Raw genomic sequence first — 27,559 nt, 5'->3', positions numbered from 1 at the left:
TTCCTAATTTAGCAATGATTTTGAATATTAGTTGTCTTTGTTTCTTTCCCAAATCTAGCAATCATCCTGTCCAACTTTGAGGACTATGCAGTTTTCCAGCATTCTGGCATTCATGTTTCTTTGACTTCATCTCTAATGACTCAACTCCCCCTCATCTAATTTCTCCTAAGGCCTTAATTACTCTCATCCTACTTTCACCTCCTGACCTTCCAGCTTTTCCTTCCTTATAATACAGTAAGAGAACCTCTCATGTCCACTCCCAGTCAGTTTGGCTTGGCTTCCCTTTTTTTATTCAGCCTATTCCTGTGTGTCCTATCAGCTACCCTTCCCAATATTCATTTCACTTGGATCATTTTAGCTATTCTCAGCTTCCACCTCAACTATATTTTGCATTTACAGGTTGGTACTATCATAAATTCATGTTATCTTGGGCTGAGGATGTGGCTCAAGCGGTAGCACGCTCGCCTGGCATGCATGCAGCCCGGGTTCGATCCTCAGCACCACATACAAACAAAGATGTTGTGTCCACCGAAAACTAAAAAATAAATATTAAAAAAATTCATGTTATCCTTTTTGGCTGAGCCATTTTATTTCTTTCAATGACCATTTCAAGCCTTTACCACTTCCCTACCTGTCTCTTTCTGTAGAGAGGGCTATCTTTACAGAGAGAACGTAAACTACTAGGCATGAATTCGTTTACCTCTTTTCTATAAATCTCTATACCTGGTATTTCCCTTCCTATGCCAGAGAAAGATTCCCTTCTTCTTTGGAATTCACCCTTCTAGCTCTGCTGCTGTTAAACCCTTCTTCTCATCCTTTCCTTCCTTCTTTCCTTTTTTTTTTTTTTTTGGTTGGTGTTGGGGATTGAACCCAGGGGTGCTTTTTATTATTATTATTATTTTTTATTTTGAAACAAGGTCTTACTAAGTTATCCAGGCTGGCCTCTAATTTGGAATCCTCCTGAGTCACTGGGATTATAGGCCTGTGCCATCATGCTCAGTTCTTAGTTGTTCAATTTTTTTCCCCCCAAAGCCTATAAACATGCTCAAATAGTTGCCATTTTTGGGGGAATTGCACCCAGTGGTGCTTTACCATGGAGCTACACCCCGTCCTTTTTAATTTTTATTTTGACACAGGGTTTCTTTTTTTTTATTTTTTTAAAATTTTTTTGTAGTTGTAGATGGGCAGCATGCCTTTATTTTTGTATGTGGTGCTAAGGATTGAACCCAGTGCCTTACACAAGTGCTCTGCCACTGAGCCACAGCCTCAGCCCCTTGACACAGGGTTTCACTAAGTTGCTTTGGGCCTTGTTAAGTTGCTGGGGCTGACCTCAAACTTGGAACCTCCTGCCTCTTACAGGTATGTGCCACTGAGTCCAGCTAGCTCCCTCATTTTTTTTTTTTTTTTTTTTAACCCTTTTGGTACTGGGGATTGAGCTCAGGGGCACTTGGCCACTGAGCCACATCCCCAGCCCTGTTTTGTATTTTATTTAGAGACAGGTCTCACTGAGTTGCTTGGCACCTCACCATTGCTGAGGCTGGCTTTGAACTCATTATTATCTTCCTGCCTCAGCCTCCCTAGCCACTGGGATTATAGGCAAGCACCACCACTAGGATTACAGGCAGGCTCTCTCCAGAAAGCTCCCACTTTTTTTTAAATGGCTTATTTTTAATATTTTTTTTAGTTGTAGTTGGACATAATATCTTTTTTATTTATTTATTTTTATGTAGTACTGAGGACCCAACCCAGGGCCTCGCATATATATGCTAGGCAAGCGCTCTACTGCTGAGCTACAACCCCAGCCCAGCTCCTACCTTTTTTAAAAACAAATTTTCAATTTTTTTTTTTTTTTTGATACTGGGAATTGAATACCTGGACGCATAACCACTGAATCATATCCCCACTATCCTCAGCCCCTTTTTGAGATAGTATCTTGCTACATTGCTTACGGCCTCACGAAGTTGCTAAGTCTGGCCTTAAACTTGTGATCCTCCTGACTCAGCCTCCCAAACCATTGGGATTACAGGTGTGCATGTGTCACCATGCCTGGCTCCCTCTGTCTTATTTTAACCACAATTCTGGAGTGCTTTCCATTTGTTTACTTCAAACATTTCCAAAGCATTAAATGAACTTCTTCACCTCTCATCATCTTGGTCATCAGACTTCTTATACCTGCCTTCAAATGTACTACAAGCTTCCTAATTGCCAAAATAGGGGACTCTTTATTTTTTTCCCCTGGTGGTAGGGATTGAACCCAGAGATTGCACATGCAAGGTAAGCACCAAGCCACATCCCCAGCCCTACATAGGGCACTCTTTTGAGTTTTTTTCCTTGTGATTCTTGTCACTAAGCCTTTCTAAAATTCCCTCGAGAGGTGCTGTGAAGTAGCTCAGTTGATCACTTGCCTAGCACATGGAATGTCCTGGGTTCTACCTCACCCCATTTTCTTTTCTTGTCTTGGAAACTCCACTCTGATTCTCTTATCCTCTCCAGTTATATACTCATTAGATTGGTAAACCTTAACCCAGATCTCTTACCTGAGCTTCAGACCCATATTTCTATTATTAAATCTACATTTCCACTTGAATCCCCCCACCCCACTTTTTTTTTGGTAGTGCTGGGAATTGAATCCAGGCCTTCTGTATACTAGGCAAGTGCTGTACCATTGAGCTACACCCCACAACTGTCCACTTATGAGTACTTTATGACTAAACTCATTACTCTTCTGAATTTAGAAAATTGTTTTTTTAGTTGTAGATGGATACAATACCTTTATTTTGTTTTGTTTTTATGTGGTGCTGAGGATCGAACCCAGTGCCTCACACGTGCAAGGCAAGTGCTCCACAACCCCAGTCCTACTTTTCTGAATTTTATCATTTAATATTCTCATTATTCAAGCCTGGAAATCATCTTATGGAACTATTTTTCTGTCTTAAAGGCAGCTGGGCTCCTACCAGTTATTGACTTCTCAATTTCCTCTTTGTCTTCTGCTAAGGTCATAGTCACCTTTTGTCCCATCCTGACCCATTCTTCACATACTGCTTCTAGAATAAATTTTTTAAAAATTATAAATTTGTTTTTCATTTAAGACAATGCCAAGGTGGTTGCGGTGGTGCATGCTAGCAACTTGGGAAGCTAAAGCAAGAGGATTGCAAATTTGAGCCCAGCCTCAGCAACTTAGTAAGACCCTGTCTCAAAAAGTACTGGGGATGTGGCTTAGTGGTAAAGCACCTCTGGGTTCAATCAAAAAAAAAAAAAAAGCCAATCCCTTCATTTTAGTATCCAAGGTTTTCTAATATGGCTTCTGCTGAATTTCCCAGCCCGTTATTATTACTCTTCACAATCTTCTAGTCAGCCCAAATTAAATTTTTGTTTTGAGACAGGACCTCACTATGTTGTCAAAGCTGTCCTCAAACTCCTTGGCCCAAATGATCTTCCCACCTCAGTCTCTTAAGTAACTGAACCCTTCATAATCTTACACTAGGCCTGGTTTATGCCTTTGTTCCTATGGTACAAATAAATGCTTTTGCTTCTCTCTACACTTGCAAACTGTCTATTCATTTTCAAGATTTAGCTCATATGTCTCTCTTTTCCACTAGTCCTAATTCAAGGATAGGGATCATATTTGATTCTTTGTGTCTTGTTAATGCAAAGCCTGACATGAAATAGATACTCAAACCATAATTATTGAATAAATGAGTCTGGCTTGGTGTAAAGATCTAAAGCTGCTGTCAACCTAAAGGGATTTAGCCAGGCCCTGAGATCCTGTACTGGTAGAGAAAGTAACCTGGGTGAATAAATGTACACAAGTCAGGTTTCTAGGAGATAGCCTAGAGCTGGGTGCATGGTGCACACCTATAACCCCAGTGACCTGAGAGTCTGGGGGCAGGAAGCTTGGGCTGCTTAGTGAGAGCCTCTGTTAAAATAACAAGTAATAGAGCTAGGGATGTAGCTCAGTGGTAGAGTGCCCCTGGGTTCAATTCCGAGTACCACCAAAAAAAAAAAAAAAAAAAAAAAGGGTAAGACTGGGAAAGTGGGACCCAGCTAAGCAAAGAGGCTACTCCAGGATTTGTACTTTTCATTCCCCTCTCCTTCTTTTGAGTGGCCCTAGTTTCAACTCTTTTGAGTTTCCCTGCTCCCTCTGTATGGCGATGACTGAGCCCTATATCCCTTGCACTCTGTTCTCCCAGGCAGGAACCATTGAGGAGAAGATCTTCCAGCGGCAGAGCCACAAGAAGGCACTGAGCAGCTGTGTAGTGGATGAAGAACAGGATGTAGAGCGGCACTTCTCTCTGGGCGAGTTGAAGGAGCTCTTTACCCTGGATGAGGCTAGCCTCAGTGATACACATGACAGGTGGGTTGACTGCCCTCACTATTATCTCTCAGCTACCTGCTCAGCATAGAAATGGGGTCTGTAGTGACCACAGCTCTGTCCTCTGACTCTAGGCTGCACTGCCGCCGTTGTGTCAACAGACGCCAGGTCTGGCCACCCCCTGATGGTTCTGACTGCACTTCAGACCTGGCCCAGTGGAACCATAGCACTGATAAGCGGGGGCTCCAGGATGAGGTACTCCAGGCTGCCTGGGATGCTGCCTCCACTGCCATCACCTTCGTCTTCCACCAGCGTTCTCATGAGGAGCAGCGGGGGCTCTGCTGATAACCAGCTGGTCTGAGTGTAGCTGTTAGCAGAAGGGTACAGGGAAAAGGGGCTACCTGCCCCAAGGGTCCTGCTAAATTTTGTTCTCTGGGAGAAAATCATCAAGAAGGGCTGCATGATGTTTGCCCAAAATTTATTTTATAAGAAAAACTTTTCTGGTTAAAAAAAAGAAAGGAATAAAGGTATGAATGGGACTGAGGCCTGGGAACAGTGTGGTAAGCCCATAGGGAAAAGGCCTGGTAGTAGGCATTCCTATACTTTTCTAAAGCCTCGGTACTTGCTTGAGGTGGGAAGGCAGGACCCCAGGAGGGGGCCATCCTCAGAGATAGTGATGACCACTATAACCTCTCGGCCAGGGTTCTCTGGTTTTGAGTAAGGGCCCCAAAGGCTCTAAACCCAGCTGTGAGAATGCCTTTGCTGGGCCCTGTCAAGGCCTCCAGAACCTCAGTGCCAGGGAAGATGGAAAAGAGAGGGAAAGGGTGGCAGAAAGAGAAAGACAGAACTAGTGATTGGGGATTCTGGGCAGCCCATGCCTCAGCCCCTGCAAGCTGATGGTACTGAGCATGGATCTGTGAGGTATGGGCCCCATCACATGGTGCTGACATAATCCGCGAAAGCCTGGGATGAGTCCCACGAGTCGCTGACCACGTGGCAGGTGGCCCGGAGCCGCCGGATAGCTTCCCTGGCTGTGACTGCATCCTGGTCCAGCCAGTTCTGGAAGAGACGCAGGTGACCAAAGGCTCCACGGCCCCAGCGCTCCAGCCGCTTGGCAAACTCCAGAAGCCCATCTGGCTTGATGCAGTTGGAACTGGTAGGGATAAGATAGATTAGATATCCAGGAAGCAATTCATCCCTGTTAGATATCCTGTGGTCCCATCCCTCCCTGCCCACTACCATGTACCTGATGTCCAGCTGACAGAGAGAAGAGGAAGAATCCTCTGAGAAAACATCTGCCAGGGCCAGCAGGCCAGCATTCCCTAGATAAAAGGGGAGAAGTGCCCATTACCTCTACCAAGAACAGGAATGTGGGTATTCCAACCTGACTCTGACCAGGAGAAGCCTAGCCTACCAGTTCCTAAAGCCCCAGCACATAAATGTTTATACTCCAACCTTCCTATTCCCAGTGAAGAGGTTTGTGTCTATACCTAGTGAGTTTCTAGGTCAAAGGCCTGGCTCCTTTCCCCTCTCCCTCCCTAGGGTCTGGTCCCCACCCAGGCGGTTCCCTGGCAGCCGAAGGCCCTTCAGTGTCGAGTTGCCCTTCATAGCAGTCACCATCTCAGGCAGAAATTGGGCTGGGCGCTTCTCAAACAGACGGCAGAAGGAGAAGGTAATTTCTGTCAAGAGAAATTAGAGTAAATTCTAATGGTTATATTAGGACTGGTGTTGCCCCTCCTGCCCCAGGTGGCCCTAGCAAAGTATGCAAACATTTTATAGGAAACCCAGAAAGGGGAAGGAATTGTCCAAATCTGCAAGCAAGGCTGAAACTACATAATGATTTAAATGAGAGAGTAAGCCTAAATGTTACTGCATGTACACTTCCCCATTCACTTTCTTCTTTCCTTCTGTATGCACTGACCACCCTCTTTGCAGGTGTGAAAATTAGAGACAAGGTTATGAGAGACTGGCATAGCACCTTTATTTATCCCCACCACCACTATTTCTGCCAAGCTCTGAAAAGTAAGAAATACTTTTGGGTGAGATACTCTAAAAGAGTAATTTCTCAGTGTTTGCAGAGGAGGAGTTGAGTTTGGGACTTTCAGAAGGAGGTTCATACAGGTTCTATGTTCTTTATAGTTGAGGATACAAGGTGAAGAAAAGAACACCGGTTTGCTCACTTAGTGAGACAGTAGCAGAACCACAATAAGAACAAAGATGTCTAGGTTCTGGAATAGGAACTCACCTTGAAGAGTGAGATTCTGTAGCAAAAAGAGCACCTCGCTCTGACAGTCAGCCAGATTCATGTCATGGAAGCTCAGCCTCTTCAGGGCTAGGTTGTACTCTGGATAGGAGACAAAGACCATGGGCCAACCTTAATGTTTCCAGAAAGCAATGCAAGATTCCTGCCTATACCTCTTCCACTGGCTGGATCCTACCTTTGAGTGTCTGCAACACAAGCCCAAAATCCTGGGGAGAGGCAAAGGTGGCACTATCCAGGGACAGCTGCTGCAGAGAACCTGAGGCCTTCAGAACAGAGCAAAGCAGTGGAGCTGGCTGGGCGCCTCGTGGAAATCCCATCTCCAGCTGCTCCAGACAGTTTTCTAGATGTGATAGGGAGAGAAGATTCTTACTGGTCATGTCTACATTTCTCCCGTAGCAGGGCCCATTCCATCTTTAAAATATTTACTAAGAAAATCATTTATCTACTTGGCCTTGAGTTTCAGAAACTCTGCTAGGTTTTGGGAATAAAGCACTCAATAGGAGATTTGGCCCTTGCCCTCATAGAGCTTTTAGTCTAGGTAGACTAAACCACTAGGACACATGCAGATATAATAGGGTATGTACTGTTGGGGGATAAAAGTCGTAGAACTAAGGGAATGTGTAGCAGGGGGACCTAAACTGACCTGAAGGTCAGTTTGGTTCTTGGCTCAACTATGGCCAAGGTCACTCTTCTGGATTTATGGTGGTCTGGGCTCTGTCTAGCCCAAGGTTATCTTACAGAACTGTAGCCTCCAAAGAGGAAACAGATTACAGCTCAGCCAGGAGTGAGTGGAAGCTGATCTGGAGTGGAGGTCCTCCTCTCCTCCCCACACAAATGCACATGCATATTTGTGGAGATATGTGTGTGCATACACATGCAGTACTTCACCTGGTATCTCCTCATCTCCAACTATGTGGTTAGGGGGCCCTGCATTCCCTGGCACTGCAGGGTTGTCCCGTTGGCTTGGGTGATCAACACGAATAGAGAGGACCCGCAGCAAGGGCAGGGCTCGCACAATGGCACGTGTCAGCTCCAGGATGGGCAGTGGTGAGAACAGGTCACTGAGATGCAGGGCACGGAGGCGACATCCAGCCTGGCCTGACAGGGCCCGCAGGCTGTCCAGCAGGCGGAAGATGTTAGAACCCAAGCCTACAACAGGAAAAAGTCATGGGGGAGTGTCAATAGAGTTAACATTTAGAGACATTTAAATATTTCCATTACTACCAAATCCAATTTTTAAAAACAACTTGTCTCTCAATTATTTATCTGTCTTGCCTTTTTCCTCAGGGAACCAGCAAACTGATGCCTTCTGGGCTATGCCCTCAAATATCAGGGCAAGTCACAAAACGGAAGAAAAAAATATGGCAGGTGTCATGTACTAGCAGCAGAATGCCAGGTTCAGAGAGCAGTAAAGGTTTTCAGATTTCTGGGTTCCAAGTAGTTTTTTGAAGAAGCCTAGCCTTGGATAAAATTTTAGACAAAGAAGGTATAGCCAAGGGTTACAGCTAGAAGGCAAGGAATGACTTTGAAGGCTTCTCTGGCTAGATGGGGGCTCAAGAAACTGAGATCTAAAGGGTGGGAGAGTAGAGTCCATGTGAGAAGTCCTGAAAGCTAGGCTGAAGAGGTGGTTTGCTCTCCTATAGGCCATTGGGAACAGGTATAAACTGAGTAGCAGAGTAATGGTGACCCAATAGAGAATACATTAGAGACTCATTGAGTGGGATTGGGGTGGAGAAAGATAATCACATCTACGTTGGAATGTAGCTCAGTGGTAGAGTTCTTGTCTAACAGGTTCAAAGCTCTGGATTCTATCCTTAGCACAGGAAGAAACTAAAATGAAATCCATGTTCCACAGAGTAAATAGGACCAGAAGGATCCTTGGAATCTGTTCCCTTCCGGACTGTGCTGATTACTGTTGATTTGTTTATTTATCTAAGTTTTATCCAGTAACTAAGTATGCAATGAGGTTTGTTTTTTTTTTTTTTTTTTTGCGGGGGGTGGGGTGTTAGACACTAGTAAGCAGCACATGTGATGGAACTGGGAAAGTAGAGTATGATGAAAGTACAAAGGTTTGGATACCTAACACCTAGTCTGCCTTATTATCAGTAAGGGCTTTCTAGTTGAGTCCTAAAGAATAAAGGAGACAGGTTAAGAAAAGAGAGAAGAGTGGTTGTGGCACAGAAAGGACATACAGAAGGTTAAGGAGTAACAGGTTCTAAGAACTAAAAAATACTTGTCACAGAGCTAGGGTTGTGGCTCAGTGGTAGAGTACTTGCCTAGCACGTGTGAGGCACTGGGTTTGATTCTCAGCACTGCAAATAAATAAATGAGCAAAATACCCATCAATATAAAAAAATTTAAAAATATTTTTATAGCTGGGTATGTAAAATATAAGGGAAGCATTCAAGATACAACTATAGAGGTAAGCAGGAGCGAAGACATGAATGACTCTTGAAGTAAAGTATGGGGATGTTCCATGGAAAGGTTTTTAGATAACTGACAAGTCATTCAAATCTGCAAGTTTAGAAGAATCCTTGTGCTGCTGTGCACAAGGGACTATAGAGAGGAGAACTGTTGAAATGAAACCAAAGTAAGGAATAATGGTAGCCTGAATGAAGGATGTAGGGGTAGAGAAATAAATGGATTTGAGAGAAAAATGGGACCTGATGACCAAATATATATGTAGTGGAGGCAGAATTCTGGTTTCATTGTACAATTAAGCCAACTCTGATATCACTGAGAACATAAGATTAATATATAGAAGGTACATCCAAGGTTAGACATGAATAAGGTGTTGTCAGTTTGATACATGGGTCTAGAAGCTGAGGAGGAAGATCTGGGTTAATTCATAGAATGAGGAATCATTGATAGTTGGCCACTGAAGCCACAGGAATGGATGAAATTGTCCTGGAAGGGTGTGTAAAGTGGGAGAACTGTGAGGAACTCAGAACATTAGTAGCATTTGGAGAGGGAAAACATTTGGATTGCTGAGGTAGTGGAAATACTTCACAAAGAAGATTATTAATAGCAATTGCTGCCAAGATACATGTAAGATGGAGATTGAAAAGTATACATTGCATCTAGTAACAAGGAACTTGGTGATCCAGGTCCTTTACAACATACGTGGAGATAGTACAAAGTGACTAAATTTGTGTTGAGCAGGAGAGAATAGGGGGTAGTTAAGAGGATATAGATGAAGAGAGATACAGTGGTAGTTTTTGGTGGGGAGACAGTGAAAAGAAGGGAGGCAGCATAGAATGGTTAAAAGCATAGGAATTTTTGGGGAGTGTACTGGGGATTAAACCCAGGGGTACTCAACCCCTGAGCCACATCCCCAACCCTGTTTATAATGATCCTTCTGCCTTAGGCTCTTGAGCTGCTGGGATTACAGGCATGCGCCACCACACCCATCTTACCCATAGGATGGTTATTAGGATTAAATTGTTATATTGAGGATACTTGAAATATGTCAAACATATACTAAATAGTATATAAAGGTTATTACTAAGGCATTTAGAAGCAAGTTTCTCTAAGAAGTTGGGAGAAATGGGTCCAGAGCGCTAATGGAAGAATTATTCTTAGTGTTCTTCACCTCTTCCCTTATGGTGAAGGAGAAAAGGATGAGAGTTTATGGACTGGTTAAAACTAAGCTGAAGGAGTTCAGGTGTGATGGCATCTATTTTCTTTTTGTGAAGTAGGAGGGAAAAGAGGAAGAAGGGCTTGGAAATGGCAGAGTAGGAGTGGGAGCTGCTATTACTAACTGGGTTCTTAAGAAGGTAATGCCCATGAATGTAGGCACCATGTGCACAGGTGTGTGACTATTCTCCAGGAGTGGGTAGCAGCATAGGCTGACTGCTTTTTTTAGCCAAAGTTGGAGTTTTACTAGCTGAGCACAGCAGGAGGGAAAGGACTGAGGACTGCCTTGCAATTTGCTGGTCTTATTTAAAAAAAAAAAAGTGTCCCACACCACGTCTAGACAGATGCTTCAGTGTGACTAGTGGGATCCAAACCCTGGCTGGTTCTGCATACATTTTATTTTCCCACTTGCCTTTGGAATGCTTCCGGATCTAACTGACTTGTCTCACATTCCTCAGAATCCCTGCTTTCAACAATGAATCAAGCCTACAGACCTCATGTTCCTCTCTTAACAATGACAATCTGCTACCGTTTTGTTTTTATTGGGGGTTAAACCCAGACACATTCTACTACTATATCCCCAGCACCCCCTGCTCCTTTATAAAGTTTTGAGACAAGGCCTTAAACTTGGAATCCTCTGCCTCAGCCTTCCAAGTTGCTGGAATTACAGGTATGTGTCAACATGCCCAGCTTGCTACTGTTTTTGCGTTTGCCTTTTGCCCTCTGTGAAGCATACTGAACTACATTTCCAGCTTCCTGATCATATTCCCAGTTTCCCCCTAAGGATTAGGCACACAGCTAGTGCTGCTGGGAGATCCTAGCCCAAACCTGCCCCTCCAGAGTGCTCACCATTGTAGGAGAGTGTGAGGCTCTCCAGAGACACCCAGGAACTCAGCAGGTGGCATAGTGTCAGAGCTGCCTCCGTGGAGAGAGGAACTGTGAATAACTCCAAGGTGGAGATGCTGCGGAATCGTTGGGAGGCCTCCAGTGCTGGAAGCCCTATGCAGCTGGGATCTGATCCATCCAAAGCTCCACAAGCTACTTCCCCAATCTCCATTTCTTCACCATCCTCTTTCTCACCAGCCACAATAAAAACAAAGTCATACAGGTCTTCAGACTCTGCACCAGACCCCTGACGGGTGCGAGCACCCTTCTTTCCTGCAGCTCTCTTGAAACGCTTTAAGGGCTTAGGTTGTGGGGCTGAACTAGCTGGACCCCGTTTGGATGAGGATGTGGAAGAGGTGGCAGAGGAGGTGGTAGCTGGAGCAGAGGGTGGCCGCTTGGTACCAGGGGCCTCATGGGAGGTGGCTGGAGGGTGCAGCTCCCTCTTAGGGTCTGTCCCACCTGCTGTGAGGCTCTCCTGTGTGCTCCTGCGTGTTACCCGAGTGGCAGTTGCAGCTCTAGGCATCTGCTTGGCTTCACTCTTACGCCGGGTGGCCATGAGGGCTGCAGCACATCGCTCAGCAGCATCCCGGCGAGGCCTGCGTGAACCGAGCAATAGGGACCCTTCATCGCGGGATGGGGCCCTGCCTCGGGAGGCCTCTCCACAGAGGCGGCAGGGTGGGCCACCAGGGCCTGGCTGCCAGAAACCAGCACTCATGGTGAGGATAAGGATGAAAAGGGCCGACTCAGGCACAGGCCAGGAGTACAGCGACACTTGGCTGACAGCCCCATGGTGAATAAGCTGATGTAACAGCTGCCGAAGTGACTGCTGAGCAGCCACATCAGAGAAGAGCAGGTGGCGGAATTTGAGTGTGTGCAGGGAACTGGCCAGGGTCTCCAGAACCCTGCGGTTGGGCTCAGCCACTAGCTCAGTTGCACCCTGCAGCATGTTACAGATGGTGAGCTGTCGGACGTGACGGGAGCTGTGCAGAAGAGGTGAGAAGCGTTGGTCACAAAGACGCCTATCAGAAGACACATCAATGGTTCCACGTAGAACATGGGAAAAAAAGGCCTCCATAAACTTGGCTCGCCAACAGGTAACACTCTGAAAACAGAAAACATGCCAGACAGCCATGATACTAAGAGTACAATCCATGAAATTTATCCTAATTTCCTTCCAATAGCAAACTACTGAGCACTTACTGAGCCAGGCAATGTTCTACATGATACAAATTAATTAAATCACATCTTCAAAGTGTGTAGTATTACTATTAACCTCATTTTATAGATAAGAAAACCAAGACATTACAAAATAAATGAAAGGAGCACTTTAGTCAGGCACAGTGGTGTACACCTGTAATCTCAGCTACTCAGGAGACTGAGGCAGGAGGATCAGGAGCTTGGGGCCAGCCCGTGTAACTTAACACCCTGTCTCAAAAGGGGCTGAGGATGTAGCTGAGTGGTAGAGTGCACCTGGGTTCTATTCCCTGTATGGGGGTGGGGGGTGGGAATTAGCTTTCCTGTAGAATAAAGTATGTTGTGCTTGCCCGAGGAACAGAATAATTTTATTTTACTGTAGGCAAATCAAGTTGAAACTATTTTTGATGGTTTCCTAAAACTTTTGATGCAGGAATGCGTGTATGTGTGCTGGGGACTGAACTATGGGCCTCAGACATGCTAGGCAAGTGCTCTACCACTGAACTATATCCCCAGCCTAGAGTCATTTTCTTTTCATCAATTGAACTAAAAATCTAAACTGGGGGGGGGGGCACCAGGCACAAAGGGATTATCACTGGTAAGTAGAAATCAAGATCTGAGCCCTAGCGGGGGATGGTGACACATGCCTGTAATCTCAGCAACTTTGGAGGCTGAGGCAGGAGAGTCTTGCAAGTTCAAGGGCAGCCTGGGCAACTTGGCACGACCCTGTCGCAAAGTAAAAAAGGGCTGAGGGTGTAGCTCAGTAGTAGAATTCCCCTGGATTAAATCCTTAGGACTATATACACAAAAATTTGAGCCCAGGAAATCTGATTTCAGAGACCATTCTTTCTTTCTTCTTTTTTTTTTTTTAAGACAGGGTCTAAGTTGCTGAGGCTGGCTTCAAATTTGTGATCCTCCTGCCTCAGCTCATGAGTAGCTGGGCTAACAGGGGTATGCCACCACTCCTAACCAGACACCATTTTTTTTTTTTTTTTTTGCTGTATTGTCTCACAACTCACTCCTAATTGTATCTAGAACCTGACTGCATCTTTCCGATCTTATCACCACTAGTTTTGGTTAGCTCCTTATGATTATACACTTGACCACTTTATTAGCTTCCTGATTACTCTTTGTTCCCTTAATCCCTTCCCAAACTATTTTGCATGAGCCCACTGAAGTCCTCTTCATGAAATACTACTTCAAATGTATTATTCTGCTTTAAAATCCCAGTAGTTCCTTACAATCTAAAATTGCTTATGGCCTAAGCTGAAGCTGGCTTTGAACTTGCGAGCCTCAGCCTCCAGAGTTGCTTAGATTACAGATGTGCACAACCATGCTGGAGTTAACATGTCATTCTTTTTTTTTTTTTTTTTTGGTCCCAGAGGTGCTTAGTCACTAAGCCACATCCCTACCCTTTTTTATTTTTTGAGACAGGGTCTCACAAAGGTGCTTTGAACTTTAAGCTTCTATAAGGCTGTTTAGTTTTGGGATTTCTCTACTTAAGTTTAAACTGTTGTACACTATTCCATGGTGTTTGATTTCTTAGCCTTGTAGATGTCTTAACTAGACGAGAAATTCCTGGTGAGAAGAATCAAATCTTAGATTTGTTTTCTCCAAGACAAGTTATTTACTTTGATGGATATGGAACTTCATCATTCTATTCTTTTTTTAAAAAAAATATTTTTTTAGTTGTAATTGGACACAATACCTTTATTTTTATGTGGTGCTGAGGATTGAATCCAGGGCCTTGCACGTGCTAGGTGAGCGTTCTACCATTGAGCCACAACCCTAGCCCCCATCATTCTATTCTGATATGGGATTTTCAACCTTTGGCATATATAAGAATTTCCTACAGAACTTTTTTTTTTTAACCCGCCCCCGCCCCAAACTCAAAATTCATATGGCAGGTATCCAAACTTGGTGATTCTATATGGAATATCTGAGGTAAGGTTCAGGCATCTTTAAAAAAAAAACTTGCCCCAGATGATTGAAGTGTGTCAGAGATTAGGAAGGACTTCTGCCTAATTCAAAAGGGCACTCTGAGACAAAGATGGATACCTATCCCCAGAATTTCTAACTAAAGACCATCACTAAGTCCTCATCTAATCTTAATGCAGGGGGAAGCCTGCCAAATTCAACATGGATCCCAGCTGTGACTATAGTGTTGACCCCTTTCCATCTATTTGATGTGGATACCGTCACCTACTACATAAAAACTGTAAAATACAAAGTAAATGTTACTGCTGCTGTAGCTAAAGCAGCTAATTGCCCAGATGGACTTGCTTAACAGCAGGGTCCTTATTCAGCCCAAAGCAAAGGCAGTAAGGGCCAAAGGTTCCCAAGACCAAAAGTCAAAACACTTCTATTTGGTTCTTACTCTACATCCATATACTCCTCCATATCAGAGTAACCGCCCAATTAATGAGGTTTTCAGCAGGATGTAGGCCTCTACTCTCCTCTGGCAAGTGTCATTACTTTTGCCCTTGCCTCTGCCTGTTGTGATACTAATTAGGAATAACTTCCTCATGCTTGAGATACCTGTGGCAGTAACAGAGAAGGTCCTTGTTCACCAGCAGCATGGTATTAGGAGCAGGAAAATATAGCTGGAAACCAGATCTCTGCTCAGCATCTTTTCGTCTTTTGATGGTACTGGGGCCTTATTGTATGCCAGTCAAGTGCTCCACCACTGGGATACATCTCTAGCCCCCCTGCTCGGTTTTGAGTGGAGGTATAAGAGTATTCCTAAGTTTTTCAGGTCCTATCTTTCCCACGGATTTGCTGGTCCACATGCACAGTCTTGAAAGACAGTGGCAGGTAACTATCAAGGCTTCAACTTCACATGAGATAGATATAAAATCTGGACCTTTACAAGATACTATGGTGGTTTCTGCATAAAGTGCATGGGGAAATGTAGGTTAGGTAACTACTAAATATTTACTGACATGTTAATGACTAATGAAGACAATGGTAAAGAATATTTGCAGGCTGGGGCTGTAGCTCAGTGGTAGAGCACTTGCCTAGCACGTGAGGCACTGGCTTTGATCTTCAACACTACATTAAAAAAATTAAAATACTTGCAACTGGAATGCCTCAAACATAACTGCAGTGAGAAGCATGACAGTGATAGGGAACGTGCTCTCTAGAGCCAGAGTCCTTCAACTTGAATTCTGGGTCTGCCATTCACTTCAGGCATTATAGGTATACATAATGGTAGGATTCATTGTCACATATTCTTATATGCCCAAGTAGTAAGCTATTTCACTGAGGTCTTTTTACCTTTGTTATCTGTAAAGTGAAGGAGATAAATATAACAATGTCATAGGGCTGTTGTGAGGGTTAAATATGTAAAGTTAGCTATCTCAGTGGCTTCTTTGTCATGAATGAATCCACAAGCAAAGAACAGTTCATGGCATTTTATTCCACCACCATTTTTTAAATATTTTATTTTAGTTGTAGTTGGACACAATACCTTTATTTAATTTTTATGTGGTGCTGAGGATGGAATCCAGGGCCTCGCACATGCTGATCTACAATTCCAGCCCCTCCACCACCACTTTTTGGAAGAATCTATGTTAAAATGTCAAAGCTGAAAAATACATGACTTAGACCAAGTTATTCATTTTGTGAACTATAGCTCAGATAATGCAAAGTGACTTAAACACTTTGTTTTGTGGGAGGGTAAGGGAAATGAGGCACTGCCAATGAGAAATGAGAAGTGACACCTGCTCACCAACACAATAATGGTCAATTCTCAATGGGCTGGCAGCTCAGGCACTGGTGGGGAAGGAGGTAGCATGTGTACAAACTAGGGAGGGCTAATTTTTCTGTTTTTTGGTACCAGGGATTGAACCCATGGGCACTTAACCACTGAGCCACATCCCCAGCCCTATTTTGTATTTATTTAGAGACAGAGTCTCACTGAGTTGTTTAGTGCCTTGCTTTTGCTGAGGCTGGCTTTGAATTCATGATCCTCCTGCCTCAGTCTCCTGAGCCACTGGGATTATAGGCATGTGCCACTGTAGCTGACTTTTTTTTTTTTTTTTAAAGACAAGGTCTCAACTATGTTGCTCTGGCTGGTCTTAAACACATGGACTCACAATTCTGCTTCAGCCTCCCAAGTAGCTGGGATTATTTATAGGTGTGTGCCACTTCACCCAGCTACATAGTTTTTTTAAATGGATTTTTTTGTGTGTGAGGGGGTGTTGGTACTGGGGATTGAACTCAGGGGGCCATTTACCATTGAGCTATATCCCCAGTCCTTATTAAGTTGCAGAGGCTGGTCTTGACATCTTCCTGCTTATCCTCCTGAGTTGCTGGGGTTAAAGGCATAAATCACTGCATTAAATATTTTCTTCTGCTAAATTTTTAGAGCCACCAAATGTTCATAAGCTTGTAAAGACAAGTTTTGTTTTTGGAAAGATAAAGAAGCAGACCAAAAAGTCATGTGTAAACCAACTCTAGAGTATATATGTACATGTGAATAGTTACATTTTTTTTTTTACAACATTGAGACAATTTTGAAGTTTCAAATGCTGGATTTTTTTTGACCACTACACCACCATATACATATGTATATACGTGAGGTACTGGGGTTTAACCCACAGGTACTCTACCCCTGAGCTATACCCCCAGCCTTTTTATTTTTTATTAAATTTTTTTTTGGGGGGGGTACTAGGTATTGAACTCAGGGGCACTTAACCACTGAGCCACATTCTCAGCCCTTTTTATTTTTCATTTTGAGACAGGCCCTCAGCCTCCTGAGTTGATGGAGATTACAGGCATGTATCACAGTGCCCAGCTATACCACCATGTATTTAAATATTTATTTATTTATTTATTTTTAGTTGTAGATAGGACACAATATCTTTATTTATTTTTATGTGGTGCTGAGGATTGAACCCAGTACCTCACTCATGCGAGGCAAGTGCTCTACCACTGAGCAATAACCCCACCCCAGTATTTAAATATTTTTAAAATTATTATTATTATTTTTTTTTTTTTCCCTTGGAAACTGGATCTCTTTGGAAACTATGTGCTCAGGCTGGTCTCAAATTTTTGGGCTCACATTCTGCTTCAGCCTTCCAAGTAGCTGGGACAACAGGTGTGTGCCACCATGCCCAGTTAAACATTTTTAGAATGTGATTTTAATTTGAAAATATAGATGTACCTTATTAATAATTCACCTAATATTGTTTTTAACTATACTGGGGATTGAACCCCAGGGACACTTTACCACTGAACATGATTCTCCTGCTTTAACATCCCAAGTAGCTAGGACTCCAGGTGTGCACTATCATGTCCATGTTTGAACTTGCAATCCTCCTGCCGCAGCCTCCTGAGTCTCTGTGATTATAGACATGCACTACCACACCCTGTTTTACTTTCCTTTTTTGTTTTTTTAAACATCAATGGGACTAAATGTTCACTTTATTGGAGATTTTTGTGTATTTTATGATTTGTCCAGATCTTTTCTATTTATTTGTTTATTTTTTTGGGTATTGGAGATTGAACTCAGGGACACTCAATCACTGAGCCACATATCCAGCCCTGTTTTATATTTTTTAGAGACAGGGTCTTACTGAGTTGCTTAGTGCCTCACCATTGCTGAGGCTTGCTTTGAACTCACGATCCTCCTGCCTTAACCTATTGAGCTGCTGGGATTATAGGCATGTGCCACGTGCCTGGCAATTTTTAAATTTATTTTTGCTGTACTGGGGATTGAAGTCAAGGACTTGCACATGCTAGACAAGCATTCTACCATGAGCTATATCCATTTTTCTTTTTGTGGTACCAGGGTTGAACCCAGCGGCACTTAATCACTGAGCCACATCCCCAGCCCCCCTCCTTTAAAAATATTTTTTTAGTTATAGATGGACACAATACCTTTATTGTGTTTATTTTTTCACGTGGTGCTAGGGATTGAACCCAGTACCTCGTGCATGCTAGGTAAGCACTCTACCACTGAGCCACAACCCTGGCCCCCAGCCCCTTTTTTAAAATATTTAGAGACAGGGTCTCCCTGAATCTCTTAGTGCCTAAGATGCTGAGGCTGGCTTTGAACTTGTGATCCTCCTGCTTCAGCCTCCCAAGTGTGGGAGGGTTTACAAGTGTGCGCCATTGTGCCCGGCTGCTTTTTTTTTTTTTTTTTTTTTTTTTTTTAGTTAAGGTTTTACTAAATTGCTCTAGTTGTCCTCAAACTTGTGATTCTCCTGCTTTAACATCCCAAGTAGCTAGGACTCCAGGTGTGCACCACCATGTCCAGCTTCTAAAACTTTACTTTTTAAATTCTATTTGGATGTTTTCTTTTTCTCTGCATCCTTTTGTCTTGACAATATTGTTTATTTGCTTTTTAAATTTTGTTTATGGTGTTGGCCTTTTATGTGGTTAAATTAGTCCATATATTCTTTCCTGGGGCTTCAAACATGTTAGACAAACGCTTTATCACCTGAGCTACTCCTCCAGCCCCATATTATTTTTCTTTTGCCCATTTAATAATTAGCACTCTGCATTTTGAGATTAGAAACTGAGTCACCTTTATTATTTTTTAGTTGTTTTGTGCTTTTACTTATTACAATTTAATCTTTAATCAAATAGAAATTATTTGAGCACGTTGAAAATGAGGCACTAAATTTTTTCTGAATGGTTAACCAATTGCTAAAGAACCATTTATTGAATCACCCTTCATTTCCCCACTGCTTTATTACCAGTGTATCTACTGTATCATATAGATCTCTCTATGCACACTAGTACTCCATAGTTTGAAATACTACTTTTTAAAAAAGTTTTTTAGTTGCAGATGGACACAATACCTTTTTTTATTCATTCATTTTTATGTGGTACTGAGGATCAAACCCAGTACCTCACACGTGCTAGGCAAGTGCTCTACCACTGAGTCACAATCCCAGCCCCATAGTTTGAAATATTCCTTTTTTTAAAATAAATTTTTTTAGTTGTAGATAAACATAATACCTTTTTTTTTAATTTTTTTAAAAATATTTATTTTTCAGTTTTTGGTGGACACAACATCTTTATTTTATTTTTATGTGGTGCTGAGGATCGAACCCAGCGCCCTGTGCATGCCAGGTGAGCATGCTACGGCTTGAGCCACATCCCCAGCCCCATACCTTTATTTTTATGTGGTGCTGAGGATCAAACCCAGGACCTCACACATGCTAGGCAAGTGCCCTACCACTGAGCCACAATCTCAGCCCCATAGTTTGAAATAGTCTTGCTTTTAAATGATATATTGGACCTAGCATAGGTTCTCAATAAGTGGTGATTTTTGTGTGTGGTTCTGGGGATCAAACTTAGGACGTTGCACACACTAGGCAAACACTCTACCACTGAGCCACACCCCCAGTCCTTGATAAGTGTTTCTGAGTCATGAATAAGTAAGATGAAAGTTTCTGTCATGCAGAAGTGGGAAGCAGAAGACATCTGGAATAGATCTGCTCCAAGCCAGGACCTCTGCCTAAGTAACTTTTATGTCACTAAGCTCGGGCACCCTAAATGTTCTGAAATGCTTTGAGCCAAGAAAACAGGATAACAAAAAATTTTTCAGGCATCTTGAGATAATGTTGAATAAAGAAAGCCTTCACCCAGTTATCCTACTCCTCAGCATATACCCAAAGGACTTAAAATCAGTATACTATAGTGACCCAGCCACATGAATGTTCACAGCAGCTGTATTCACAACAGCTAAGCTATGGAACTAACCTAGGTGTCCCTCAGTTGATGAATGGATAAAGAAAATGTGGTACATATACCCAATGGAACATTACTCAGCTGTAAAGAATAAAAGTATGGCATCTGCTGATAAATGGATGGAACTGGAGACTCTTGTGCTAAGTAGTGCTAAGTAAAATAAGCCAATCCTAAAAAAATCTAAGGCCTAATATTCTGATATGTGGATGCTGACTCACAATGTCTGTGTGTGGGGGGAGTTCCACTGGATTGGACAAGGGAGAATGGGAATGGTAAAGACAGTAGAATGAATTGGATACAGCTTTCCTATGTTCATATGAATACATGGCCACTGATAACTCCACACAAGAATAGGAAGTTATACTCCATGTATGTATAATATGTCAAAATACATTCTACTCTCATGTTTAAGTAAAAATTTTTTTAAAAAGCCTTCTCTAAGAGAAAGATATTACAATATTCATCACCTGCTGGTTAACCATACTACTTGTGAAATACAGGGACAAAGGGAATCTGATGTTACTGAAAGATGGCAGAAAGCCATTACTGTTTTCTACTATTCTTACATACACTTCTTTTCTTCATAAGGCCTAGTATCTGAGGATTTTGATGGGCCTCAGTGTCATTACGCTGAATACCAATGGTTTCAGTCCAGATCTGGAAGTGAAAAAACTGAAGGATATAGGACTGAATGTTACTGAATCCAGTGCAGCACCAGAAATTTAAAATTAAATTTCCAATTTAAATCTCTTTGTCATTTGGCCTCGTTAATCAAATAAATTTCAGCTGCAATACTATTTTCTAAGAAAGACTTTTTTCCTTTACCTTCTTCTTCCTGCTTCCTTGTTTCATAGCAGTATCCTATCATCCGTGATCTATTTGTAGATTTCCCCACAGTTCAAGATGAGGAACTATGTCTGCACTTATGACAGCTAGGTAAGATCTGGTATGTGTGGGGGGCTGGGGTTGTGGCTCAGTGGTAGAGTGCTTGACTAGGACAGGTGAGGTTCTGGATTTGATCCTCAGCACCACATAAAAACAAATAAATAAAGGTTAAATTCTTAAAAAAAAAAGAAAACATCTGATATGTGGTTAAGTTTTAATAAATATTCATTTAAGCTAGATCATTTCTGTCACTTAATCATGGAGCAGCAAAAGATAGTCTGCTTAAATAAAAACTCCAATGATTTATATCTGAATCAGCAAATAACAGAATCTCAATGTTAAAAGGAGTGCTAAAATTCATCCTGTCCAACCCCTTTTATAATGCTGAATTCCCTATAAAACACCCTTATCTAGTAGTTATCCACATACTCTTTGAATACTTAGTGATGGGAAGCTTATTATCTCTGTAATTTGCTTGTTTCATCACCAATTTTACCTTTAATTTGGTAAAAGTGTGTTGTTCTCTAGCATTCATCCAGAACCAGTCTATTAACCCCTTTCAGGTGATAGCATTCATGTATTTCAAGATGGTGCATGTTTCCCAAGTTGTCTCTTTTTCAGGAATAACATCTTCCAAATGTGCCTCACACAAAGTGCTTGATTTCTTTCTCTATACTCCAGGAATAGATACCCTGACCATTACAGAGCCAGGCAGGACTATGGTCCCCCTTGTGTTTCAGCCTATATTATATTTACATTAGTTCACACAGCTCAGGGTATAGTCATTATGAATGGCTTCAGCACACTGCTGGCTAAAGCCCCTTTATTTATATATATATATATATATATATATATATTTTTTTTTTTTTTTTTTTTTTTTTTGGTACTGAGGATTGAACTTGGGGGCACTCAACCACTCAGTCACATCCCCAGCCCTGTTTTGTATTTTATTTAGAGACAGGGTCTCACTGAATTGCTTAGCACATTGCTTTTACTGAGACTGGCTTTGAACTTGAAATCCTCCTGTCTCGCACTCCTGAGCTGCTGGGATCACAGGCGTGTGCCACTGCACCCAGCAATATTTTTTATATAAACTGCTTCTAGCCCAGACTATTTTATCCTCTACCCTTGAGGCCACACAATTAGAAATTTTTTGATTCATTCAAGAATTGGTTTGTTTTGTTAATTACATTTAATTATTTGACCACTATACCAACTCTGTCCAGAACTCTAGGAATTCTGGCTCCGTTGTCTGTTGTGGTCATATCCTTCCCAGTTTTGTGTCCTTTGGTAACATGGTGGGCAAACAATTTAGTGGCAAATGCCAAATGAGCCAAAACTTGTGACAAACCATCTGAGCCCTCATCCCAAATCCATTTCATCCCTTTCCCTGAACTCTACCAGTTCCCGACTTGTGTTTACATGCTGTTCCTGTTTACATGCTTGTTTACACGCTCTGTAATTTGCTTATTCTTCCTGTGGAAGATTAGGCTAGAGTTCTACCTGGTACCTTAACTTACTTCCAAACTGGAAGGCCTTGTCTTCATCAGCTCATCCCACAGACGACGCCAGATAGCCTGAGTGGAGAGACCTGTAGACAGAAATAGCACACTTACTTGGCTGCTTGCTGGCCACCATAAGTGAAGTACATCAGCTTTTCATGTTGTCCTCCGGCTTCACGAGTAATATGACAGAGTGGTTAAGAGCATTGGCCCTAAAGACAGGCTGCCAAGGTTTAAATATCAGCAAACTATACTGTAGCTGTATGATGTTGGGCAAGTTGATTTCTCTATACCTCAGTTTCCTCATCTGTAAAATGTAATTAGTAATTTCACAGCATTGTTGAAAGGAGTAAATTAATTAATGAATTTCTCTAGAATAATACTTGGCACATCAGAGTTAGATAAATATTAATCCGTTAACAGATGTGTCCCAATGAGGAGAGGCAGCTTGGTAAAACAGACCATAAAAGATTCAGAAGATCTAGGGTATAGTCCTAGCTTTGGTATTAATTATGGTGTGCCTGTATTTCATTTTTATCAGAATAACAGAGATCATATACTTGTTCTATGTTTCACAGGACACTGCAGGGAATCATAAGAAAGTAAGAATGAGGGAACTTTTTGAAAAGCATAAAGTTCTATGCAGCCATCAATGTATAATATTTACCTGAAGAACATCAGGGTACCATGTTCACAATCACTTATTGAGAAAGAGACAGAAAGATACTCACCTTTCTTAAGGGCAGTTTCCTCAATCCTCTCCAAGTAATATATATTGAGCAGAGGTAAGATGCTTTGAAGTATTGGGCCTGGGAGGGCTACAAAAACCAAAACACAGAAAGTTTACTTTTCCCTCCCCCAGGGTTCCAAGAATTATATATTCTATTGGAAAGGAAAACAGAAGAGTAGACTTCTCATATGATACATGGAACCTGGAAAAGCTAACTTAAGTCTCGTCTAAACTCTGGTCCACGTGTCTTCAGTCACTCAGTTGACAGCTGGAATTTCAGGGGTAAGAGTGCGATAATCTCACAAAACAAGCTGGAGCTGGTCAGTTCACTTGTACACAAGCATAACAAAAACATTCTGCATTCAAAAGATCCTATTGAGGCTAGCATGCATGAAGTCCTGGGTTCATTTCCACTTCACAAAAAATATCCTACTGAATATGTGTGATAAAAGCTTCTTCACAATCTTCCCTACTAACTTGAGCTCCCTGCTTTGCCACCTATATTTCAGTCACATTAAATTACTTTTTTACCTATGCATATTTTGCTGCTTTCTGCCTCTGTGCCTTTGTCACACTGTTCTCTCCAACAGGAATGTCCTTGCCACTTTCAGGGAATCAACCAATCATCTTTCCACTGTCACAAGTCCTTTATTAACTTTTCTGAATTCCCTTCCCATGGACCACAATTCCCTTACAGACTGACCACTTCCATCCTTTGGGTCACTGCTATAACCTGAACTAGTACTTTTCTATGAAGAATAAAGACAATCTCTTTACTCTAAATTTACTGCGCCGGGTCTGGTGGTGCATGCCAGGAATCTCAATAACTCACAAGGCTGAGGCAGGAGACTGCAAGTTCAAGGCTAACCTGGGCAGCTTAGTGAGACCCTGTCTCAATAAGGGCTGGGGATGTAACTCTGTGGTAGAGCAGCATAGAACAACAACAAAACAACCAAACTGGCCTTGTCAGCTCTCTCTTTCTGGGAGGGATTGTAGTATAGTGCCTAAAGACTTTAGTCTCTAGACTTGGAAATCTGGGTGAAATCCTGACTGATTACTTAGTTAACTGTGAATTCTTAGACTATGTAACCTGTTTAAGCATCAGCTTCTGCAATTTTATTTTACTTATTCTCTGTGGTTCTGGGAATCAAACCCAGGGCCTCATACTTGATAGGCAAATGCTCTACTACTGAGCCACATACCCACCCAGCTTCCTCAATTTTAAAATGAAGATCATAATGACTACTTCATGATATTATAAGATTAAATGCCTGGCCATAATAAACTCACTAAATACTGGCTATTAATATGTCAATATCATCTCTGTACTAGCAAGAATGAGTCTAAAATCTTGGAGTACAATGGCTCGCCATTCCATGATCTACTTTTTTTTTTTTTTTTTTGGTACCGAGAGTTGAAGTCAGGGGCACTCAACCACTGAGTCACGTCCCCAGCCCTATTTTGTATTTTATTTAGAGACAGGGTCTCACTGAGTTGCTTAGCACCTTGTTGTTGGTGAGGCTGGCTTTGAACCTGAAATCCTCCCGTCAGCCTTCCTAGCTGCTGAGATTACAGGTGTGCACCACCCTGCCTGGCCCATGATCCACTTTTAATTTTACTTGTAAATAACTGAATCTTGAAATTCAAGAGTCTGAAAGTATTAATTCCCTATATTATTGCACTAATAGAGGCCATATCAACTATCATCTGGATTAACTGCCCTTCTTGACTTCAGTCTCTCTCATGTCTCTCTGCATCCTAATCTTGGTGGTGACATTCCCCTCTTCAAAACCCTCAAAGGCTCTCTAATGCACTCAAGATTCAAAGTTTAAATTTCGTATACTGACATTCAAGGTATATGCCTTACTGTACTTAAGTTTCTTCATACTACCTTTTTCCCATTGCCTCTACTCATGCCTCCTTTCACAAATCAGTGTTAAGTCTGCTACCTCCAGGAAGGCTTTTCTGGCTGTATCTTAGCTCACACTGGGGACTCAATCAGTAATAATGGTGAAGGCATGAACAGCAGAAGTGGGAGAAGGAAAAAGAGGAAAAAGGAGATTCAGGAAACTGTCATCTGTTTGGGGAGAAAAAAGCAACATAGAAGTTCCTCCAGAGCCTTATACCTTTTTCCTCAAATCTGCTCCCCTCTGTCTACCCACTCCTTCTCAAAGCCACAGAAATGTTCATTCTCTTATTACCCATAAACTCTGCTCCTCCCTTCCCCATTCTTCTTAAGCTAGGTTCTTCCTTGCTTCCTTCCAGGCTATACCTTTCTTTAATGCTTCCTCCTCCCAACTTAAAGCCTTCATACTCAGTCTTCTTGCCTTCTAGCCAGAATTAGCATCCCAGAAGTTCTGGGCTGATGCAGATAGATCTTTCACATTCCCAGGACTTTTCTGAGTTCTTGCTCAGCTCCACTGACACTTTTCTTCCATTCCCTTGGGTCAGCCTGACCTTTCTCAGCTGCTGGCACAGGGCCTCCACAATCCCCTCCCCACAAGGGACCTGAGGACTCCTTTACAGGAGGGAACTTGGGTCTCTTTAGTATTGGTGGCCCACTCCCACCACCAAGCGCCTCCCTGGCCACTCTCCAAATTCCAGGGCCTTTTCCAGAGGCCACCTCTTCATGGTGTAACCCAAACCCCTACCCTGGGGCTCCAAGCCTCCACACCTGACCTGACCAGCGTCTTTCTCCTGGCAAAGATGCTGCCACCACCCCAGAGGCCTCCTGGTAAACCCCTCCCCCACACGCTCCAAGGCCCAGGGCCTCTTCTTCTCAGCACCCCCCCTTGACGCCTGCCCTGTCCAGGCTCCCTGTCCTGGCCTGAGACCTCCTCATCGACTTCAGCCTGCCTCTGAACCCCACCCCGTCACACCACCAGTCTGTCAGGCCCAAGGCCTCTGTCCGGGTGCAGCCAGGCCTGCTTCGCAAGGCCCTCACTTTCCCCTCTCACTCTCTACTACCAGTCCTCACTGCTTCCCTCCTCAGAGGCCAAGCAGCAGCTAGCGGTACCCATCCCACAGCACGGTCTCTGCGTGCCCATCTGGTAGCACGCCTCCTCTCCGCCCCTACCAGCCCAACTAGTCGGTTCTTCCTTCCCAGACGCTCACCCTGGCGCCCCAGGCCGCCGGCCCACCCTCCTCCGAGGCTCGGCCCTGCACCACCTCAGACCTGGAGCCTCTGTTCACTCGCGTTCGGACCAAGGCCTCTTAGCCGCGACGCGCCCCCTCCTATTCCAGCCCATCAGTCGGGGCTCCCCAGGCCATCGCCCTGCCTGGGGCCTCCTCGGCCCTTCCGCCGGCAAACCCGCGAGCCTTCCTCGCTGGCTGAACCGCTCTGGGCCCCCTCCACCCGCTCTCCACCCTACCTAGCCGCTGAGGCCCATCCCTGTGGCCTCCGGTGCTCTCAGTTCTGCGGGTCACTCGATCGCTCGGTCAGTTTAGCAGAGGCCCCGGTCGTCGGTGCGCTCTGGACAGCCCTGGGCGGCCAGACAGGCCGCGGGCGCAGAGCCTTTCGGCCTCTCCCCAGCCCCTAACCCTTGCTCTTCAACCCGCTGTTCCACTCACTCCCATCGGCTTAGCCTCCAAGTCTCGGCACCCGGCACCCGTGATGTGCCCAGCAGACACCAGAGGCCACAGGCAGTGAATCAGTTCAGGTGGCCCGGGGCCTGGCCTTCTTGCCTCGGGCCAGGCCTGCCATCCTCGGTCCCCTGCCCCTGCCCTGGTCGGCCAAAACACCTCTGCCCGTTGGTTCGACATCCGAGATTCTTCAGCGGTCTAGCCGGGTGTCAGTTCGGTGCTTGCGGCTCTGGCCCGTCACTCCCGCCTCTGTAGCCCAAGTCCTGCCGGCTTTGCCCTAATCTGGGCCTCCTGGCCTTGCCCCCGGCGCCCCCCGGCCAGGCCACCGTGAGGGTCCACTTGCTCATTTGGTCTCGGTCTTTACTCTGTCCAACCCTGTCAGTCACAGAATTCAAGTTCCGACCCAACAATCTAGCTTCTAGTGCCCGGGGCTGGGCCTTGCCCGGGGCCTCCCGGCCTCGCCCCCTTCGCCCCCTGGCCGCTGGGCCGCCCCCGCTCGGTGCCAGAGGTAGCCCCTCACCCCGCGACTTACCCCACACCCCGCTCTCCAGAACCCCCATATGGGCGCTCACCGCCCGCCCGCACAGCTCGAACAGGGCGGGGGGAGCGCTGGGGCCCGAGGCCGAGCTCTTCGCTGGCGCCGCCTCCCGGGACGTGGCCTCCATGGTCGTTGCCGCCGCTACCTCACAGAACCAGCAACTCCGGGCGCGCCAGGCCTCGGGCGCCGCCATCTTGGGGAGGTGCGCGAGCCCGAGGGTGGCACCCTCGGGCCGCCATCTTGAAAAGGTCAGCAGTTAGGACAGCTCCACAAGCGATATGGGTAAGAAAGGGAAATACGCTAGAGGAATGTCGAATAAACTAGCACA

The 27,559-nt window shown here is 44.0% G+C and overlaps 2 protein-coding genes across 3 annotated transcripts in view; one reads left to right on the top strand and one right to left on the bottom strand.

Moving 5' to 3' along the window:
• Rad54l (RAD54 like) overlaps window positions 1-4,855 on the top strand; it is a 33,310-nt gene extending 28,455 nt beyond the window's left edge. The window contains exons 17-18 of the mRNA XM_046468429.2: window positions 4,191-4,354; window positions 4,447-4,855. Coding sequence (XP_046324385.1) covers window positions 4,191-4,354; window positions 4,447-4,657 — 375 coding nt within the window. The 3' untranslated portion in view covers window positions 4,658-4,855. The remainder of the gene's footprint in view (window positions 1-4,190; window positions 4,355-4,446) is intronic.
• Window positions 4,774-27,470, bottom strand: Lrrc41 (leucine rich repeat containing 41). Of its 2 annotated transcripts, none has more exons than XM_046468427.2 (10): window positions 27,226-27,470; window positions 23,113-23,199; window positions 22,400-22,470; window positions 11,061-12,198; window positions 7,464-7,724; window positions 6,751-6,915; window positions 6,558-6,656; window positions 5,869-5,991; window positions 5,559-5,634; window positions 4,774-5,465 (listed from the first exon to the last, which is right to left on the bottom strand). In XM_046468427.2, the coding sequence occupies exons 1-10, from the start codon at window positions 27,422-27,424 to the stop codon at window positions 5,246-5,248; spliced, it is 2,439 nt and encodes an 812-aa protein (XP_046324383.1). In that variant the 5' UTR covers window positions 27,425-27,470; the 3' UTR covers window positions 4,774-5,245. The 2 variants fall into 2 exon arrangements, with proteins under 2 accessions (XP_046324383.1, XP_046324384.1); XM_046468428.2 differs by lacking the exon at window positions 27,226-27,470 and adding an exon at window positions 26,853-27,126.
• Between the last annotated feature and the right edge of the window lie 89 nt (window positions 27,471-27,559).

Source organism: Marmota monax, unplaced genomic scaffold (assembly GCF_021218885.2).
Source record: "Marmota monax isolate L192 unplaced genomic scaffold, Marmota_monax_Labrador192_F-V1.1 WCK01_AAM20220418_F8-fsc00008, whole genome shotgun sequence".
NCBI classification, from domain to species: Eukaryota; Metazoa; Chordata; class Mammalia; order Rodentia; family Sciuridae; genus Marmota; species Marmota monax.
This window is presented reverse-complemented; position numbering and strand designations above follow the sequence as displayed.

What these genes read in the sequence shown, in the direction of transcription:
- Lrrc41 (XM_046468427.2), bottom strand. Translation starts at nt 27,424, where the DNA reads ATGGCGGCGCCCGAGGCCTGGCGCGCCCGGAGTTGCTGGTTCTGTGAG. An exon ending in TCTGGAGAGCGGGGTGTGGG is followed by an intron (nt 23,200 to 27,225) that starts GTAAGTCGCGGG and finishes TGGTTTTTGTAG; the next exon opens with CCCTCCCAGGCCCAATACTT. An exon ending in GCTGCCAGGGAACCGCCTGG is followed by an intron (nt 5,635 to 5,868) that starts GTGGGGACCAGA and finishes CCTTTTATCTAG; the next exon opens with GGAATGCTGGCCTGCTGGCC.